This window comes from Ilyonectria robusta (assembly GCF_021365365.1).
Source record: "Ilyonectria robusta strain PMI_751 chromosome Unknown BGZ61scaffold_16, whole genome shotgun sequence".
In the NCBI taxonomy this organism is placed as follows: domain Eukaryota; kingdom Fungi; phylum Ascomycota; class Sordariomycetes; order Hypocreales; family Nectriaceae; genus Ilyonectria; species Ilyonectria robusta.
In genome coordinates, this window is record NW_025764450.1 from 162,972 (window position 1) to 182,075 (window position 19,104).

Genomic DNA, 19,104 nt, shown 5'->3' on the forward strand with positions numbered 1-19,104 from the left:
ATAAGAGCTCGTTATCTGCTCCGGGGAAGTGGCGGTCTGACCCCACTATAGAGCTTATCGATAACGTCTTGACGATCGCGTGCCGATTGTTTTGGTCGGTTGCTGGAATCGACACTCAAGCACAACAATCATCACCCACAACCACCGACTCTTGCCACAACCAGTTTTCGACGATTGAACTAGTACTTCAATCTCCGGGCTTCTGAGAGCCGCAAAAAGAGACTTCAATACTTTATTCAGCTAGACGACGGCAGTAACAATCCTCAGGCCGGTTGTGCCACGACGCGCTGAGCGACCCCGCCAAAGCCAACTCTCACCATGTCCCTCATTTCAGCACACCTCGAGCAAATAAGCTTCTCATGCCAAGGGATTGATTCCCTCCCGTATGTATTTCAAGATGTTGCTCTAAGAAGATGTTCCCTGGCTAACCTTAACTTGCGCCGCAATAGCTTCCCTCAACCCAAAATCTTCACGAACGCCCTCCTCTCCAACCACGACATCACGTCCCTCATCCGCGACACCGAACCCCACGAGCGCGCTCTCTTCTCCGTGCCTCCTCCCCCACCGCCATCTACGACCCTGAAACCTACAGAGCCTGAGAAGAAGAAGTCATCTCACCGACGTCAAACCGTCTTCAATGTCGCCTCGGGAGAGGTCACAACTGGCCCTCCTACCCGCACCGGCGTCCCGCACAACCCTCGGCGCCACACGGCTGTGTCCGCAGTCCTAGGAGGCCAGATGCACGACCAGCTCCGCCGCGGAGAGCAGGACCGCAAGGGTGATGTGGACGTGAGCGTGCTGCTGCGCGGCGCCGAGAAGCTCTGCGGGGTCTACGAGCTCCCGGGAGCACGCGAGCGCATCAATGCCCTGCGGAGCAAGTATGCGCACGGGAAAAACACCATGGCATACTACGAAGCGCGAGTGTCTGAGCAGGCGGAGCAACTGGCGAGCATGAATCGGGATTGGATGGAAGACGAGGAGGATGAGGAGGATGAAGAGGAGGAGGCCGGGACGTGGACGGAGGAGGACCTGAGGAGGGAGGAGGAGGAGGCGAGGCAGATGGAGCTGAAGAAGAGGGAGCTACAGACAAGGCTGAGGGCGATGGAGAAGGATTTGGGGGGGCTTATGAATATGTGAGTTGCTGAGAAGGATGAATGATGTGAGGATATACCCCTGAACGACGATGAGATGGTTATACGACGGAGAGAATGAGGGTTATGAGCGAATGAACTCTCTCGTTAACCAATACCAAACCAACTGCACTAAACTGCCAATTCTACACGCAATTCTAATATATATCGCTAAGTCTTGTCAACTCACCCTCTTATACCAAACCCCCTCTAATTCCCTCCCAATCCATCCTGGCGGGCAAGAACAAGCTGCTCCAGAAACACGCCTACATCATCCGCCCCCTCGACGACAAATTTGTCGTTGATAATAAACCGCGGGACTCCCCTGATGCCCATGCTGACCGCCTCATCGACCTCCAGCTGAACCTCCTCGAGCCCTTGGTCGCTCTCAATCCACGCCCTGGCCTCGTCCGCATCGATACCCGCCCGTGACGCCGCACCCACGAGGTCATCCGTGCTCGTAATGTCGCCACCACCTTCAAAGTACATCTGCATCGTCTCCTGCGAGACCTTGTGCTGGAGGCCCTCCTCGCCGCGCGGATCCATCCGCCTCGCGAGCGCCGCCAGCCGATGCGCCTCAATCGTGTTGCCGATGCGCGAGTTGAAGTTGAACTGCACGCCCCCGCTCAGCCCCGCGTTGCGCAGCTTGCCCTGAATCTCGGGCACGCGGTCCGCGCCCCAGCGGGATGCCATCTTGGCCGCCAGCGGCTGCGAGACGCGGCGTGGCGCGGCGGGGTCCAGCTGGAAGGCGTGCCAGGCGATGGTGATGGGGGTGGCGGAGGCGCCGGGCACCGTTTTGCGGTAGAGCTCGATGGCGCGGTTAAGGCGTATGAGGCCGAGGTAGCAGAAGGGACAGACTGGGTCGGAGATGGCGGTTATGGCGAGGGAGGCCATTGTGAAGGGGTGGGCGAGTGGTTGGTGATGTCTGGCAGAGTTTTAGATGCGAGTGGCCGATCGGTGACGCAGGACAACAAAAGAAGGAATGATGTTTCTTCGATCTTTGAGTTGATTCTGAGAATATTGACTCCAGGAAAATCCTTCATTTAAAGGCAAACGACACGCGGCGATTGACACCGTTCTAGGTCATCCCGTAATAGTGGGCGGAACTCCGCAAGTTGCTGAGAAATCAGCTCCGTCCCGGGTCCGGGCGATACTCCACATGATGCCCCACCGACGGCGGAGGTGCGGACGCGGATGAACTCAACATGCCGGAATCGCCGATTGTTGAATATGATTCCTGTTTGGTGATTTGCGGTGTATGTGGGAGTTGCTGTTGGCGATCCACCCTCATGACTGGGAACATACGGCTGACGCTAACTAGCATGGCTAGCGGAGGCGGGAATGAATTAATTGTTGTTGCATTTGGCGTATCCATCCTATGGAGATTGCTCTCCGGGTATCATTTCTATAAAATCCAATTCTATGTTCCAACTCTTTAGGTGTCGTTAATCATGGCTGTCCCACGCTGGTCTTCTACGTCTCCGACCATATGGTTCGTGTCTGGACGAAGGCCCCTCTCTCTCTGACCGGCTATTTCTGGGACGGTAGAAATCTCCTTTCATCCTCTGGCGATCTCTGGAGTGTGCGTCATGACGTCCGCTCTCCACGGACCCTGTCTCAGTGGCTGCGTCTCTTTCTATCTCGGGTCTGCTGCTCCTTGCGGTCTCAGAATCGTCGTACTGCACTGCCCGATCCCAATCTTCAAGCTTGGTGTATGGGCTTCGTAGCCAGGCGCGCAACTCATGCAGAAATAATCGTGTGTTGTCTCTCCCTAGGAAATCCGCCAGCATATTTTCGGCCTGGCCCCCACTCCCCATGATGTCGACAGACTTTAAGACGGCAATGGTGTACTCGAGGAGAAACTCGGCGCTGTTGGCTCTTCTCCGCACCTGGGCGGTTCTTGCATTCGTGTCGGGGTGGGCCGTCGTGGAAGGCGCTTCGTCTATGCTGAGGAACGAAAACACTTGTAGTTCTCGGCGAATCCACATCCGGGCGCGTGAAACCAGCTCCTCGTCTTCACGAAAGAGCGCGGGAGTCAACTCTCGGTATCGGGAGACTCGGTTTGAGCCCACGTGTTTGGAGTAGCGGTTGTGGCGGTATACATCGCGACGCTGGGTAACTGCGCGAGAGACGCTCTCGTGTGTGGTGTTGTGAGGTCGGTCGCGGTAAGGGCGTCGCCAGTGAGGCCTATGGAGGTGGTTCCTTGAAGACGAGTACGTTCTTGAATTTTGCGGAGAGGGGCTAGGCGCAGGCTGAGGAACGTCGTAGACTTTGGCGACTGGCTCGTCGAGGGCATGGCGGACTTGGGCGACAGTCGCCTTGCACAGGGGACATTTGGGCGACTGCTCGAGCCAGCTGAGAAGACAGAGATAGTCGAAGTTATGGTGACGGCACGGAAGGGCCTCGCAAGCTTCGCTGACGGCCTCGAGGCAGATTACGCAGCAATCGGCCGAGTCTTGTTGTCGGGTCGAGATCTCGTCGAGGGTGCTCTGGAGGACTCGGCGCTGGAGATCGTCGGTGGAATGGTCGGGGTCTATGGTTGTTACGCAGCCGGCTGTGCACGTGGCGTGCATGGCGCGCATGGACTGCGACCGCGAGGGTGGAGGGAGAGAAATGAGAAGCAGACGAGTGGAAGATGGAGGAGTTGAAGCCTTGGCCTCAGTCGCAGACACAATTTAACAGTCGCACGCGGGGCCTTTGGATGAGTCTTTGAAGACCAGTGGCGTAGCGGTACGTACCTGTGGCGGGAGTGCCGCGCCTCCCCTGCAAGCGCCATAACGGTCCCGCTGCAGACACCTGCACTTAACGCGTCCAAAGCTCCCGCGTCTGACTGTTTAGTCTGCTCTTCGTGTTGAAATCGCGACATTCCCCACTCGAATCTCCCTCTTGTCATATGTCAATCCCGCGACCCCGTCATTGATGCTCCTCTTTTGACGTCGACCTCCAAGCTTTGCCTTTTCCTGGTTCTTGGCCTTCTCCATATTCTCTCCATAACCTCTCCGTCGACCCCCTTGACCGTATACCGCATACCGCAATGGACGACGCAACCAAAGCAGAGTACGACGCCCAATCACAACAACTACGCGCCGACTTGAAGTCGTGGGAAAGCGACTGGGCCAAGACACACAAGGGCCAGAAGCCTGGAAGGGAAGACATCAAGGCCAACCCGGAAATCGGTAGGTGGCATGGTCTAGAGACACCACCCAAGACGCCTTGCGCTGACTCGTCGATGAACAGCTCAGAAGTACAAGCAGTACAACAAGGTCCGCGATATCCTCTCTGGCAAGGTACCACCGTCCGCGAAAGAGGATCCCAAGCCCAGGAAACGCAGGTCCGACGCCCACCTGGCCCAGACACCCACAAAGCGTACCAAACAATTCGAGACTCCTTCTAAGAACCGCAATGTCGACCATGACGAGGGCCTGATGAATTCGCCCGCCATCTCAAGAAAGCTCTTCAGCCCAGCTTCCGTGACATCTCTTGGCCCGACCCCCCAGCGCGATGGACGTGTTCTGGGATTGTTCGATTTGCTGGTGGAAAAGGAGTTGGGAACACCAAGGAGGGATTCTCCCCGAAAAGGGGGTGCCCAACGAAGAATCGACGCAACACCGAGCAAGCGATCCGCCGCTATGGACGATGAATTGACTGCTAGATTGGGTCGGACGCCTATGTCTTCGAGCAAGCGGCAGAGGTTAGACAACTTCATGACGCCACAGAAGAACCGAGACGGGAACTTTGATGCCGTCACGCCAAGTTCAGTGTCAAAACTTCAGTTCGACACGCCCGCTTTTCTCAAACGCCATTCTCTTCCAGCTCTGGATGAGAATAGCGAGTTTGATGCACCAGCACCGTTGAGACTACCACGCAAGTCCATGGTGAAAGGACTGAGTGAGATTGTTGCTAGTCTACGAAAAGTTGAGGAGGATCATCTGGACGACGAGCTGGATGCTCTACGAGAAATTGAGGATGAGGAAAATGGCATATCGAGACCGAAGCCACCGACTATACCGCTACCCAAGGACGATGTGTTGGAGGAGGATAGTCAAGTCAGACAGCTTCCGCTTGGTGGGTTTGACGATGAGGGTCTGTACGACAGTCCGGATGAGGGAGTCATGGGCCGAGATGGAAACTCGAATTCGTTGAGGGTATTCAAGAAGAAGGGACAGAAGCGGACAACGAAGCGCTCCAACATGAAGCCTATACGAATGAGGCGCCCGGAAAACATAGGAGAGGGTGCAGAGGGCGAGGAGGTCGGCGATGAGAACGAGGATCCGATCCCCGAGACGCAGGGAGAGGCTGGCGACGAGGATGGATCGGACTTTGAGAATGCCAAGGCAAAGAAGACTAAAAAGTCTAAGAAGGCCGCGAGCAAGCCAGGACCGGTGAAGAAGGCGGCAAGAAAGGTCAATGAGCTGGCTCATGCAAACTTCCAGCGGCTCAAGCTAAAGAACAATGGATCCAAGGGAGGGCCAGGGTTTGGTAGCAGGTTCCGTCGGCGAAGATGAAGGAGGGAAGAGGGAGAATCTGATTGGGAAGACCCGGCCTTGTGTTGGGCTACGGCTTATGACAAGATGCATTCAAGGCGTTGTGGTGGAATATATAGATAGAAGGTTATGACTATGAGTCTGTGGTAGTGTTTCTTCGATTTTGAACCTTGTAATGGAAGAATACATACTGGAGATGAGACCTAAATGGAGTAAGAGATGCAGCAAGCTGTAGTTGAAGTTGAGCGATCATCCTAGTAATAACGTTGCAAAGTGCAGTGGTTCTTTGCCCCAAACGGATTAGCGCCATGTGGTGTTTTTAGTGTTTTAGTGACGTGCGTCCTGAGCCAGTGCTTCGAGTCCATCAAATTACTCGTTCCCTTTCATTCCACTCGTTCGAGGGCGTCTGCCGCGTCGCATTGCATCACATCGTCAGCGACAAAGGAGGCGTCGCGCGGCGCGTGCCCTCGTTGGAAGCACCTTGTTTTATCCAGCCTTCGTCGAGAGAGCGGCTACCCTTTGAGCTACTTTGTTTGAGTAACCGGGTGTGCATTGTTGTTCCTTTTTTTGCTGGGTTTCCGCCGCCGCCGTCTTACCTGAACGGGACATGTCCCAGCCAGCCTCCTTGTCTTGTTTGTTCCTGTTCCTGGCGTCGATATTCCGAAAGTGGGCGCGTGTGTCGTGGGACACGGGCATTCCACCAGGCTTCTCAAAGGCGATTCTTGGCCTAGTGGTCCAATCTTCTCTTTGAGCTCCTCTATTTTTGGTCCGCTTCTGGTTCTTCATTCTTCAAACAGGGCGCATAGACTTGTTGGACAAGGAAACGGCACACCCTGTTCCCTGCAGTGCGGCGCGAGGTAGCCGTTGCTGGAGGCGCGTTTGTTTGCGGTCCAATATCATTCTCATCTCACCTTACCTCACCTCACCTCACCTCCTCATTATCGCCTGGATTGCGCATTTTCCTATAAGGAACATGCATTGGCGGTAGCATGAGTTTAATCGCAACACACCCTTGTAAGTGACTTGGACCTGTACTGAGCAGCTATTCATCTGACCTCTCAAAGATCATGGACTGGCTGGTCACAGACGACGATCCTTTCCACTCGGTGGAAGGAGATGAGAGCATCTTCGAAAATGAGTTTCAAACCGTCACTCAAAGTGAGCAGGATCTCTTTGCAATCATGCCCCTGTCAATCGGATTCATGGACAATGATGCCCGGGTACTCGACGTTAACCACATCATGCCACATGAGAGCGGCCTCCTGACGGCTGCTCCCTCACTCAGTCCGCCTACCTGTCCGACCTCCTGCATTGATGAGCTGCCCCCGGAAATCAGCGATTATTCCCTCGACCCCCCGGAGTTGTGCCACAGTAAGAGCGTCGAGCCGGGACTTGATCGCCTAGAAACTCCCAACGACTCCGAACCCATCGTCGTGGATGACCCTCCGGACTTCCCCGTGAGCCGCTCTTTGAGCGTACAACTCCCGGAAAGCACCTTGATCATCCCACGCTCGTGTTACGAACCCTTCGAACCCGGCGTCCCGATCAAATCCGAGCGAGAGGCTGTCCGCCTTCTCTGCTGGGCGGCCAAGAAGGCCGGCCAGGATATCGAATCCATCGAGTTCCAGCTCGACAAGTTTGCTATTTACCGAGACCACCCGCAATTCCCAGAGGAGATGCGATCTCTCCATCAACTCGACACCAAGATTGGCCATAGGGATTTCTTTTTCGACGGTCAGCTCAGCGTCGGCAACACGGCCTACTTTGTTAGACGAGTCCCCATCTCGGCGATTCCCATCGGCAACTACGGGGCCCTGTCCAAACACACCGTCCGCGACAAGATCTGGCTCCGTTCTGATTTGAACAGCGATAGTGAGATCTACTATCGCCTTCGCACGCCTGCCTTTGAATACCGCCGATTCTTCAACCCGTTCCTGTGGGTGGCAGACCTGGCCAAGCACTTTGTCGACTTTCTCAAGGTCATGGGCGAGAACCGTCGTAAGGTGACGATTTTTCACTTCCGCTCTACCTTCGGTACGTGGATGGACAAGGTGCACAAAAAGGCCCCTGAGTTTGTCGCTTGGCGCAACCAGTTTCCCCGCGACGACTTCCGTGCCTCCGTCATTGCGAACCGTGATTTTCTGCACAAAGAGGCGATTGGTGTGCTGGGCTACACAAAGACGTATGCCCACACGCTCTGGTTGGAGATCTTGAATCATGGCTGCTACTACAAGCCCTACGAGAACAAGGGGGAGAACAAGACGGAGAACCCTTCTACGGTTGTCACCAAGTATATTTATGACTGTTTCGCCCACCTGCCCTTCGGCGATCGCCTCGAGGCTGTTCCGTTGAGCAAGGAGACCCAGACGCTGCGCAATAAACTAATACAAGAGCGCAACCTTGAACTGCCAGCACCAATCCACGACACGGCTAAGTGCTTGTCCATAGCGGCGACGCAACAGATCCAAGATATCAAGCCCGGTGACACCATCTCCACACAGCGCGACGGAGCTGATTCTGGCACGCGATGGCGACGCGACGTGTCGCACGGCTTCAGCGACGTCGACCGGTGGTTTGCCCTTGTGCAACATGTTCATGTCGACCGCCGAGGCCAGCGCTCCTTCGACGTCATCTGGTACTACCGCGCCGTTGATACCCTTTGTGGCATTATGAAATACCCGTGGAACAACGAGCTCTTCCTCTCGGATCATTGCTCGTGCGGCGAGTCTTCCAAGATTACCGCGAAAGAGGTCCTCGGCGTCCACGATGTCGAATTTGGTGGCACCTCGGCCACGAGCGCCGAGTTATTCTGTCGCCAGACGTACATCCACACCGAGCGCAAATGGATCACGCTGAAGAAGGACCACATGTGTTGCGCGCATACTAAGAAGGCGAGCCGCACACCAAAGTACCAACCGGGCGAGACGCTCCTAGTCATCCTGGATAAATCAACAGGTCGGTCGGAGCCATGCGAGTTCGTGTCCTCATATAGGGAAGAAGGCGCCGAGATATTTAGGTTCCGGCGACTATTGCGGCGCGCCCAGGTTGACCCCAAGGCAAAGGCTGCTCGACGAAATGAGCTCGTCTACAGCCAGCAACTTGTCGAAGTCAAGAAGCGGCGTATCCGGCAGCCGTGCTTTGTACGCTTTTTCGAAACTGGAAAACCGATCCCAACTCCATACGACCGGGACGGAGTTGGTAATTTCTTCTACATCACCCACGAGGAAACTGTTGACCAATATTCCAATGATATCTCGTACACCCCATTGACATCATCCCCCCCTTCTCTCCGACAGGGCTACGACCCGACAGAGGAGATCACCCGACTTCGTGGCCTGGATCTCTTCTGTGGCGGTGGTAACTTTGGACGTGGCCTCGAAGACGGAGGCGGCATCGAGATGCGCTGGGCCAACGACTACGACACCAAGGCTATGCATACATACATGGCCAACGTATCGGCACCCGAGGCCGTCTCGCCGTTTCTCGGATCTATCGACGACCTTCAGCGGCTGGCGATTAAGGGTCGCTTCAGTCGTAGCGTCCCGCGCATTGGGGACGTCGACTTCATTTCCGGAGGCAGTCCATGCCCCGGTTTCTCACACTTGACCAACGACAAAACGACGCTCGCCCAACGCAAGAACCAGTCTCTTGTTGCGGCCTTTGGGTCCTTCATCGACCTCTATCGCCCCCGGTATGGCCTCCTCGAGAACGTCCCGGGCATCGTTCAGAAAAAGGCCAACCGGGATCAAGATGTTTTCAGCCAACTCATCTGCGCCATCGTCGGTCTGGGCTACCAGACTCACTTCTTCTTCCTCGACGCTTCATCCTGCGGCTCCCCGCAGCGTCGTTCTCGCGTCTTCCTCGCGTTTGCCGCCCCCGGCCTCCAACTCCCACGGCGTCCCGACCCGACACACGCACACCCTCCTCTCACCAAGTCGCTCAGTCTGGGCAACTTGCCCACAGGCGAACCTATGGCTGAGCGCGCCATGCCAGACGCTACCCCCTTCGACTTCGTCTCCGCTAGCGCCGCAACGGCCGACCTCCCGCCGGTGTACGACTCCAAGCCGGACATCTGCGTGCCGTTCCCTGACCACCGCATCTCCCTCGGCTTTACGAAGCAGCTGCGCCTCAAAGTCAACTTGATCCCCATCCAACCATGGGGCATGAACTTCGCCCAGGCCTGGTATGGTCCCGATCGCAAGCTTGCAGGCTCCGGCGTCATCACTCCCGTCGAGCGCCTCGTCTTCCCGCCAGACACAGGAAAATCCCTCGGCCGATCCCGTCCCAACTCCAACGCCTACGGCCGCCAGTTTCCCGCGCGCCTAATCGAAACTGTCGTGACGAGCCAGAGCCCCAGCGACGCCAAAAATGGCCGTACGCTGCACTGGCGTGAGAGCCGCGTGCTGACCATCATGGAGGCCCGCCGCGCGCAGGGGTTCCGCGACGACGAGGTTCTGCTGGGATCGCCACCGGACCAGTACCGCATCGTGGGCAACAGTGTCGCGCGTGAGGTTGCTGTTGCCTTGGGCGCTGTGTTCCGCGAGGCGTGGGCTTGCAGTTTGACCGAGGAGCGTCGTGGCTGGGAAGTCGGTGCTACAATCGCCAACACTATGCGCGTTTCTCCTGTCGTTGTCCCTATAGACACCCCCTTCCTCACCCTCTCCGATATCGAACCCTCAACCAAACCGATAATCGAAGATGTATCCTCCGACTCGAGCATTGACACTTGCCCCGACGAGCTCTCCCGCCTCCGAACTTCCCCTAGCCAAACACCTACCCCTAGCATGACATCTGGCCTCACGCCCCCTCCGACATTTCCCCCGTCCCTTTCTATCAGAGGCCCCAAACGGTCGCGCTCCAGTTCCATCGCGGTAGAGATTCGGGCACCCAAGGCGACCAAGAGCAAAGGTGGCGACTCCCCTAGTTTAGCTGCGACGAGGCTATCCGCCTTGAATGGCGGTCTTGTTGACCCAAGCCCTCTGGGACAGTCGGTGATTGTGCTCGATGAAGATTGAGGGGCGTTACTTTGGACTGGATACCCGATAAGATGATGATATTAGACGTGCCATACTTTGGAGATGGACACTGCGCCGAGGAATTGGGAGGAGCTGGCATATTTCTTCAAATAGATCCATCCGTAACCAACGGATATATAATCAAGGAAACATTACACAATTAAGCCAAGGTCATAATTTTCTGGTATTCCCATCACTTAAATTCTCGAATACCAGCTGAGTTGCGCACAGCAACATGCCCCTAATCCTGAGATAATCATTAACAATGCATCTAATATATATCCATATAAAAAAAGTACCTTGAACAAAAATAATTCTTAGCCGTTGTCCCTTATGATAGTAATTTATATTTTTCTCAATTCAGAAAGCAGGCTCTATTTGGAATCCCTCGAGTGACAGGCCTTCCGCTGGCAGAGTCCTTTCCTCTCTTCTTCTGTTCAACGAGCCTCTCGCAGGACCTTCATAGCGCCTTTGCAACAGAACAGGAACAAAGAAGAGTTTGCTCAGTCTACTCAACTTGGCAAGAAGGTAACTCATATGCGTCAGTAAATACTACAAACAACGTTGTTAGTCCCTTTACTTTGCCGATGTTGGCCTGCATCTGGTAGATCTACCCGCGGCAAAAGCAAAAGAACTCGCCCTGGTCTTGAATCCCTAAAGACCAAATAATCCTAGAATAACTGGTACTCTTGTTTATAGTCTTTCTTGAACTCCCCGCTTTCTATTGCCGGGGTTGTGGGTCAATATGCTGCTAGTTTCACCCACCAAAAATGAAGATGGAAATTCCACCAAAAGGAAAGGAATAGCTCCCCCGGGAAGGCTCGAACTTCCGATCTCCCGATTGTCTATTAAATAACAGTCGGACGCCGTAACCAACTAGGCCACAGGGGAGGAATGGTTGTAATTGGTTGGGGTTGGGCAAAGAACTTGAAGTATATATCCCGTCCATCCGGAGAGACGCCCGGAGTTTACGACACACAAGAGGCAGATGAGGTGACGGCTAGCTTCTAAAACAATGAATACGATTTGAATATGACTGAAGATTGTATTTTTGACACTTAGGGGCACTAGATTTACTGGCTTTGCATTTTTTGTCGGTGGGAGACACACTTGGTGCAAACCTCACTCAAGACACAACAGATATGGCCACCGACACCAAGGTGTGGAGCAATAAGTTAAGCGATCTGTACCGAGAGAAGAAATGACATAAATTCATTTGGTAATATTCAATGCGGTGTTCTTGATGAGGGCTGCTGGCAATATGGGAACCATAGTGGTAAGGGCTGCGACGACATTATCGTGCCTCTTCAATGTAGTATTTGTTAGAAGATATAATAGCTCCAAGGACTCAATGGCTAATTAAGGGAACCAGTAATATATAGATATTCAACGTGACTTCTGCAAGGTCTGGTCTCCATTTACATCAGGGACCTTGGGAACAGTATTGTGAGTAAGTGCCGAGTCAGCTGGAAGTTAGAATTGACCCCGAGGCAGGATACAGTTCTCAACCTAGGGCGGGGAACTTGGTTTGTTGGATCCTCGTGGTTGTAGTTTGAAACGAACGTTATAATAACACGTATCCCAAAAGGCTCAATTGGCTTCAAGAATGTCGGCAACAAATAAAAACGTACTAAAGAGTCAATTACTCTCATGCTCTGACGGGAGCATTATCTCAGATCCAAGGACTAGGAGAGCTAGCAGCACCCACCATGTTGCCCAAGCCCACCAACAAAAGATTGGTGCGTGGTGCAGCAGAGCCAACAGAACCAGCCAGACCAGGGATGGAGAAGGGTAATTAGAGGTTTACAGCTACCATTCCGGCTATTTCTTTGTGATTCTTCATCAAATCTAACGTGAAGTGGGTACGTGGGAGGAGATCTTACCAGGAATGTTACGCGAGAAAAAAAAACAGCATTAAATGACGCAAAAAGAAAACGTAGACTTCCACTGTCTCCCCGAGATGGGCTCGAACCATCAACCTCCTGATTAACAGTCAGACGCGCTCTGCCCCTTTTTGTCAGTATGTACGCCTTCGTGAAAGGGTGTCGGTGTAACTCACAGCCAATTGCGCCATCGGGGATCAATTGCCACTTTTGTAGATGTTTTGCATCGACTTCAAATCTGTGTATAAATGCCTTGATTGCAGTTACGACACCGACTAGACAAATAGATTTACATCAAATAGAAAGAGCATTTATCATATTCCGAGGGCTGTCTGTGGACCTTTGAGAAGCCAGAAGCAGTCAAAGAGAGAAGTCGGAGACCCGGCCGGCCCCACTACGGCCCCCACTCCCGACTGGCTCCGGCAAGCTCCGACAGCCGCCGTCATCCGAACGACTGACCCTTATTCTCATGAGACAGAAAAAGAATCGCTATAATTCATAATCCTGTATCTGGATATGAATATCCCTAGATCTACCTGTATTACTATTGGGACAGTGCCCTTTAATGCTCCGTCCAGTCGCTGATATTGTGTTTCCAACTTTACATCAGAATGAAGGCAGCTCGTCCTCAGGTAGACATTGTATCAGGGAAGGGTATATTTTAGCTCAAACGATCACATACGCCTGCATAATCTCGGTTTGATCGGTAGAGGTCATATGTTTACCACGTGGGACCAGCTTCAATACAGCTGCCCACTATCACTACATTAGCGATCGACATTAAATGAGCAAGAGTCATACGATCATAGGATGAGTCGTCAAGATCTTCTAAAATAAGTGTAAAAAAGGAAATCAATTGATAGAACATTAGCTCAGCGTTACTCGAAAAGACTCAGCATAAGAAAAATGTGTCAAGACTGCAAACGTGAGCCGTCTCTTTCTGACCCACTCAAAGTCTCAAACTTTCGAGCTCGTAGCAGTTGATTAGACTCTTGCTAACCATATTTCCACCCTGAGTCATTGAAGCATAGCTCAGCATCCAATACATGTGAGTTTGCCCGGTCTAGCACTTCCCAAGGTAAAGATTGCTCGGGGCCACGACACCAGCCGAAAGTAAGCGTATCGCAAAATTCCTAACGGCTGCTGAAGGGATCTCTTGAAAATTTGTAGTATTTACTGAAGTCCTCAAGTTATTCTATCATTGCTGGTTGTTGCCTGTGCCTTGTCGCCCGACGGCCGTGGCAGAGTGGCCATTCAGTTTTGCAAGGCCAACGTTAGAAGAATGTAACAGAGAAGAATAACAGTCCCCACCTCCAAAAGAATGAGGTCGACTGGCCTAATGGTATGACTGGGTTAACTTGTACTGGCTATTGCCCGTTTCTCCAGTGACGCAATACGGTGTGTGGTCTCGATCCAGGTCCCGGGTTGACTGCTCTTTTTCTTCTTTTTTCGAGGGGATGGGGACTGGAGGGAGTTTTTTTTCCACATAGTTTTTATGTCTGAAAGACGATTGTATGAGATGGAAGTGAAGGGAGAGGTGAAGGCAGTGAGATCTGGCTGTACTTTCTCAGCATCGTTTCACAGTCGCCCCCAAGCTGTGACCGAACCAACAACACCTGGAACACTACCACCGCTTCATGGAGAAGTTCCTCTATTATTCAGGTATAGATACCCTCAAACCGAACGACTACTGCGTCAGCGAAGGGCTTTTGAGTATCACCAGTTACTCTTGGCCGCCGGACGGACTACTGCAATCCCTACTCAAGTCAAATTCCTTCCCTATATAGATGCCTCCATCAATTCACTTGCACACCTACGGTATCGTACATGGCGTGAACATGTCACGCGACCGCTCATTAGCCCTCACAGGTTGGGAACACCGACGAAGTCCCATACGATTCTCACTCTGGCGTCAACTCGGGTGCCAACGATATGGAGACTGAACTTGGTTGCGATATTCACCGCCTGCGTCGACGTCATCCGTATCGTAAAGATGTTGTGGGAGAATGATGACTTGATCCTCATCAAGTTACTTCTTCTAAATATCTAGTCGTAGAACATGCATGTTACCAACGAGGATGCCAGAACCTACTCATGAGGAGAATGACGACAAGACCTTATGGGGCTCTGCCTAGAACCACAACAGCTACGATACCGTTGAGCTCGCCACTTGTCTTGCAAAGCACGACCTAATATTCTTCAGCTAGGTTGCTGCCAACATGTACTGCAAGGATACGTGGTGGGAGAAGTTAATTGCCCCATCCAAGCCGGACAAGCTTCACAAGAATGACATTGACACTTCCGCTCTGCCTGCTAATATTGTTGTTGTTGTCAGCGAGGGTGTAAATTGCTGGCCAGAAATCTCGCCTTCAACTTGAAGTCTAACTTGATCGCAGACATTGCGATTTCAGCGACCATGATAGAGACTGTACTGTGCAGGTGGTTTGAGATCGTCTCGGACTAAGAGGTACGTCTCACCGTGAGCATCCCGGTGCGCTTCAGGCACCGTATCCATTACGTCTGCTGATTTAACAATACCTGCCACTTTCAGCGCAATCACAATCCGGCTTTTAGAGTCCTTACGGAAGCGTTATCTTGATGTCGTCGTGGTCAGCTCAATTGCACCGAGCCCACGCCTTTCGTGACCGATGTAGCTCTCAGTGTCCTATGACCGCATGTGGGGGTGGACGAAGTTCAACCCAGACAATGACAACTGAGCTCCAATATAACTGGACCTGAGTAATAAGAGCCTGATTGTATTCGCGCTTATGTAGGAAGATGCTAAGGGGGGCTGTCACCGAGGTGGGTACTGTAGCGAGAACATTGCAGACACTCACTAAGAGTTGAACAAGTTATCACAAGCCCAGTGTTAGGGCTCGGGGAACAGCTCCCCTTCATATAATGACTCTTGTCAATTTTTTTCTTCAAGCCGACGTAATATTCCGGCGAATATTCGAAGCACAAGGAGTCAAGAACGACATTATGAACGAGGCGCCCACTCCACATCCCACTTTCACTTACACCCTCATCATCAAACACACATCGCGAAACAAATGTGATTCACGACCCCAAAATATGGTTCTATATCTCTAGCAACTGGAAGTACTCCAAGGAGATCATTCCCCGCATTTGGACGCCTATTCCGGATAAAAGCCAGGTTAAGTTCTTGGATTGACTTTGCGTCGCCTGTCACCAACAATTAATAAAACATACCCGATGCCACAACCAGCTGAGAGCATAATCCTCACAAACCAAAGGCTTTCATCTAATTAGGAAAGAGTGTGTTCAAAATACTTTGCTCTGCGGCACGCTCAATGGATGTGTGGGGGTTGCAACACCATACCCTTATATACATTACTTTCGAAAGCCTAACACAACAACAAGCATCGGTCCCCGATGGCGCAATTGGCTGTAAGTTCCACACAACAGGACCCGCATTAAGAAGCGTACTAACGGGAGAGAAAGAGCGCGTCTGACTGTTAATCAGGAGGTTGATGGTTCGAGCCCATCTCGGGGAGTGAGACGTTTCTTTTTGCGCGATTTCTTTTTGGTGTTTTTTGGTGAATTGGGTTACATTGTGGCGGATCAGGATGGGATGTGGGGGCACGCGGAACGTGGAACCCGGGGAATTACCTTTCTGCCTTAGATTGGCCTAGCGTGGAATGTACTACTTGCAGACAGAGCTTCGTGGTACTGCTAATAATGACCTAAGAAAGCCGGCTGTTATTCTTGTTGATATTTCGGTATTTCACCCCCGCCACCTGCCTGTATGTGTACTTAGGTGACACGGCCCAGCGATGTGAAACAAGACTGGGAAATCAAATCTTTCAGTCCGTGATTCAGTCCGTGATTCAGTTTATGATACAGTGTATGACTCAGTTACGATTGTCATGTTTCCTAAGACCGGACTGGAGTAACTTGATCGAGGCCACCACACAGCGTGAGGCGCAGGTAATACCCACAGCAAGCCAAACAAGACTTCTTAAAATGGCATATGGTCGTAGAGATGCAAACCAAGCGCGTGATTTACTTAGTTGACATTATTTCGGGAATCCTGTGGTCAAACACGATGAGTTTGTCGTCCGGAGCAAGACGTGTTAGCAGCACCTTGGCAAAGCCGCGGAACGTGATCACTTTTGGAGAAGGAGATGATCCAATCGACACTAACCACTCTCTGGTAGAACTTAATCGTGCTATGCGCTACAAATTGTTTATAGAGCACGTAATACACAATCCCCGGATGACGAGATGCGCGGATTTGCTCCGCGGTGGGGCGGCGCGCCGGTGCGGAGCCCGACCAAATGGGACCCGCCCGGCCGCTTCATCTCACTTCGTGGGACAGGGATTCTCACCTTATCCTGGACCAACAGAACAGAATATCATGTCACCCGTAATTTTCGCTTCTGTCCCTCCGAGGATCACTTTCTTTCTTTGCTCCAGCATCAGCATGAGCCGTTGATCTTAACTCATGGAGTCGCCCGATCCGCGAGACCAGAGAGTTGCCGTAATTGGCCTCGGTACGTCGCTTTACATAAATGGGACCACCTACTGACTAGCCGGACTAATACAGGGGCCATGGGAATAGTGGCTGTCAAGAACCTTCGAGAAGAAGGGTTTGATGTCACCGGATTTGAGCGGAGCAGTTACGTCGGAGGTCTGTGGCACTTTACCGAGGATGAAGAGACACTGAGCGTCCTTGAGTGTGAGTTGTGATCATGACTCGTTAAATGTGTATTCTGACACGCCCACAGCAACTGTTGTAAATGTCTCCATCGATCGGGTATGGAATTCCCCGGGGGATCCTCCAGGAATGGGATCGCAAACTTACGATGTTAGGGCTGTTACACGGATTTCCCCTTTCAAAAGGGTAAGTCCGCCGATAGGTGTAACGTACCCCAGCTTATCAGACGCACTTCAAGGAACCCCACCCTTTTGCTCTGCTCAGCAAGTCAACCAATACCTCGAGAGCTATGTTGACCATTTCAACCTGCGACCTCACATGCGGCTTAATACTGCAGTTAAGCGTATTGTAAGAGAAGAGTCAAACAAATGGAGACTCGACTTTGAATTCGCACCATCGGAGTATTATGAAAAGGCCGTCATTGCCACGGGACCGCATCATGAGCCCGTGATGCCGACGATCCAAGGCGCAAGATTATTTTCAGGCAGGATAATCCACTCAAAGGCATTTAAGCGGTGGGTCGTTGAGAAATTGCGACGTGATTGAGGGACGACTGACGGTTTCAAGACCAGATTCCTTCGTAGGAGAAAATGTCGTTATTCTTGGACTAGGCAACACTGGAAATGATGTCGCTGAAGAATTGGTCGGCAAGGCTGCCAGCGTTGCCATTGCCCACAACCATGGTGCAGTTGTGGTAAGTTAGATAACCCGAGTTTATTGTCATTCTAACATATTTAGCTGCCTCGCGATATGGACAAGATTACAGGAACAAAGGGGCTTACCTACCGATTCTCACGCCTGGTAGGCTTCCTCGAGACATGGTATCCCTCATACTCCGAGTATTTATTCGACGAGAAAGCAAAGTTCATCATGAACCAGGCGTTTGGGAAAGTAGACCCATCATGGCATCTGGATCCAGCGCCCTCAATCAAGGTTGTCAACCCAGTTGTGTCTGACACACTGATCAACAGACTCAAGACGGGAGATATCCAATCAATTCCTGGCATCAAACAGATTGTTGGACCCAGGAAAGTTGAATTGCAAGACGGAAGAGTCATTGAAGCCGACGCCATCATCTGCTGCACTGGTTACAAGTACGGCTTCAACTTGCTTGACCCGCAAGTAAGCCCTACTGCTGAGAAGTCCTCAGCTTGGCTTGATGCAGCCGGGTCCAAGGGCCGTCCTCTCCCAAGACTGTACCAGAATGTCTTCTCTCTGAAAGAACCTGACTCCCTTGCCTTCCTCGGCTGTGCTTGGTTCGTCACCAGCGCTTTCTCGCTTGCCGATATCGCGAGCATGTGCATCGCACAGGTGTGGGCAGGACACACGAAACTACCGGCTCAGTCAGAAATGGAGAAATGGATGGATCGGCAGGAGAAGCGAATCAGTAGCCTTGCGCAGCGAGGTACAGTCATCCCAGCATCCGTATCAGCGCGAGACTGGTTGATCTGGGCCGACAAGACGGCGGGGATGGGCGTCGAGGAGCATCTTGGCTGGGGCTGGAATGGATGGCTTTTCTGGCTGAAGCATGGAAGCTTGTGGAAGATGCTCATGGATGGGCCGCAAACTGCAGCGGTCTGGAGACTGTTTGATGGGAGACGAAGGAAGTGGGATGGAGCGCGTGCCGAAATTGAGCAGGCGAACGCCACCAACGTCGACGAGGATAAGAACAAGCAAGACTGATGAAGTTGACGATCAATGAATTGTTTGAGTTGGGAGGGGGATGTGCATTTATTAGCATAGCGCAACGTATCTAACGTCTTAATATTGCATGATCGATCTTTATGCTCAGAGAGCCTTGAACTTTACCTGACGCCCTTATTGAGGTCGTCCCAGCTGATGGACGGGGCTCATCTATGGAGAAACGTATCGCACGGAGAGAGATTTCAGGGGCAGTAATGACATTCAAAT

General features: G+C 52.4%; 6 protein-coding genes, 1 non-coding gene and 1 pseudogene across 8 annotated transcripts; 4 read left to right on the forward strand and 4 right to left on the reverse strand.

Annotated features, from left to right (window-relative positions):
• Positions 1-67: 67 nt before the first annotated feature.
• BGZ61DRAFT_424604 (DASH complex subunit Spc34) lies at positions 68-1,280 on the forward strand. Its single transcript, XM_046243610.1, has 2 exons — positions 68-383; positions 450-1,280. Exons 1-2 carry the CDS (start codon positions 319-321, stop codon positions 1,135-1,137), a joined length of 753 nt encoding a protein of 250 aa, XP_046101383.1. The 5' UTR covers positions 68-318; the 3' UTR covers positions 1,138-1,280.
• BGZ61DRAFT_62464 (thioredoxin-like protein) lies at positions 1,239-2,299 on the reverse strand. The gene has a single exon (XM_046256928.1). It carries the CDS (start codon positions 2,022-2,024, stop codon positions 1,341-1,343), a length of 684 nt encoding a protein of 227 aa, XP_046101384.1. The 5' UTR covers positions 2,025-2,299; the 3' UTR covers positions 1,239-1,340.
• A 306-nt stretch (positions 2,300-2,605) lies between these two features.
• BGZ61DRAFT_285370 (uncharacterized protein) lies at positions 2,606-3,667 on the reverse strand (the record flags this gene model as incomplete). The annotated part of the gene is made up of 1 exon (XM_046238504.1): positions 2,606-3,667. A coding segment is annotated over one exon (1,062 nt), but the record flags the coding sequence as incomplete, so codon positions are not given.
• Positions 3,668-4,164: 497 nt separating this feature from the next.
• BGZ61DRAFT_495864 (DNA replication/checkpoint protein) lies at positions 4,165-5,635 on the forward strand (the record flags this gene model as incomplete). The annotated part of the gene is made up of 2 exons (XM_046250950.1): positions 4,165-4,306; positions 4,368-5,635. The coding sequence occupies 2 exons, from the start codon at positions 4,165-4,167 to the stop codon at positions 5,633-5,635; spliced, it is 1,410 nt and encodes a 469-aa protein (XP_046101386.1).
• Positions 5,636-6,488: 853 nt separating this feature from the next.
• Positions 6,489-10,715, forward strand: BGZ61DRAFT_62496 (uncharacterized protein). The gene is made up of 2 exons (XM_046256929.1): positions 6,489-6,628; positions 6,679-10,715. Exon 2 carries the CDS (start codon positions 6,682-6,684, stop codon positions 10,627-10,629), a length of 3,948 nt encoding a protein of 1,315 aa, XP_046101387.1. The 5' UTR covers positions 6,489-6,628; positions 6,679-6,681; the 3' UTR covers positions 10,630-10,715.
• Positions 10,716-11,435: 720 nt separating this feature from the next.
• BGZ61DRAFT_t156 lies at positions 11,436-11,520 on the reverse strand. Its single transcript has one exon. It is a non-coding gene; the product is annotated as a tRNA-Asn (tRNA).
• Positions 11,521-12,580: 1,060 nt separating this feature from the next.
• BGZ61DRAFT_t155 lies at positions 12,581-12,709 on the reverse strand (annotated as a pseudogene). The gene has a single exon. The product of its transcript is annotated as a tRNA-OTHER (tRNA).
• A 4,220-nt stretch (positions 12,710-16,929) lies between these two features.
• BGZ61DRAFT_455909 (flavin monooxygenase-like protein) lies at positions 16,930-18,990 on the forward strand. Its single transcript, XM_046246439.1, has 7 exons — positions 16,930-17,029; positions 17,083-17,214; positions 17,264-17,292; positions 17,349-17,379; positions 17,432-17,708; positions 17,761-17,887; positions 17,932-18,990. Exons 1-7 carry the CDS (start codon positions 16,981-16,983, stop codon positions 18,874-18,876), a joined length of 1,590 nt encoding a protein of 529 aa, XP_046101388.1. The 5' UTR covers positions 16,930-16,980; the 3' UTR covers positions 18,877-18,990.
• The last annotated feature ends 114 nt before the right edge of the window (positions 18,991-19,104 follow it).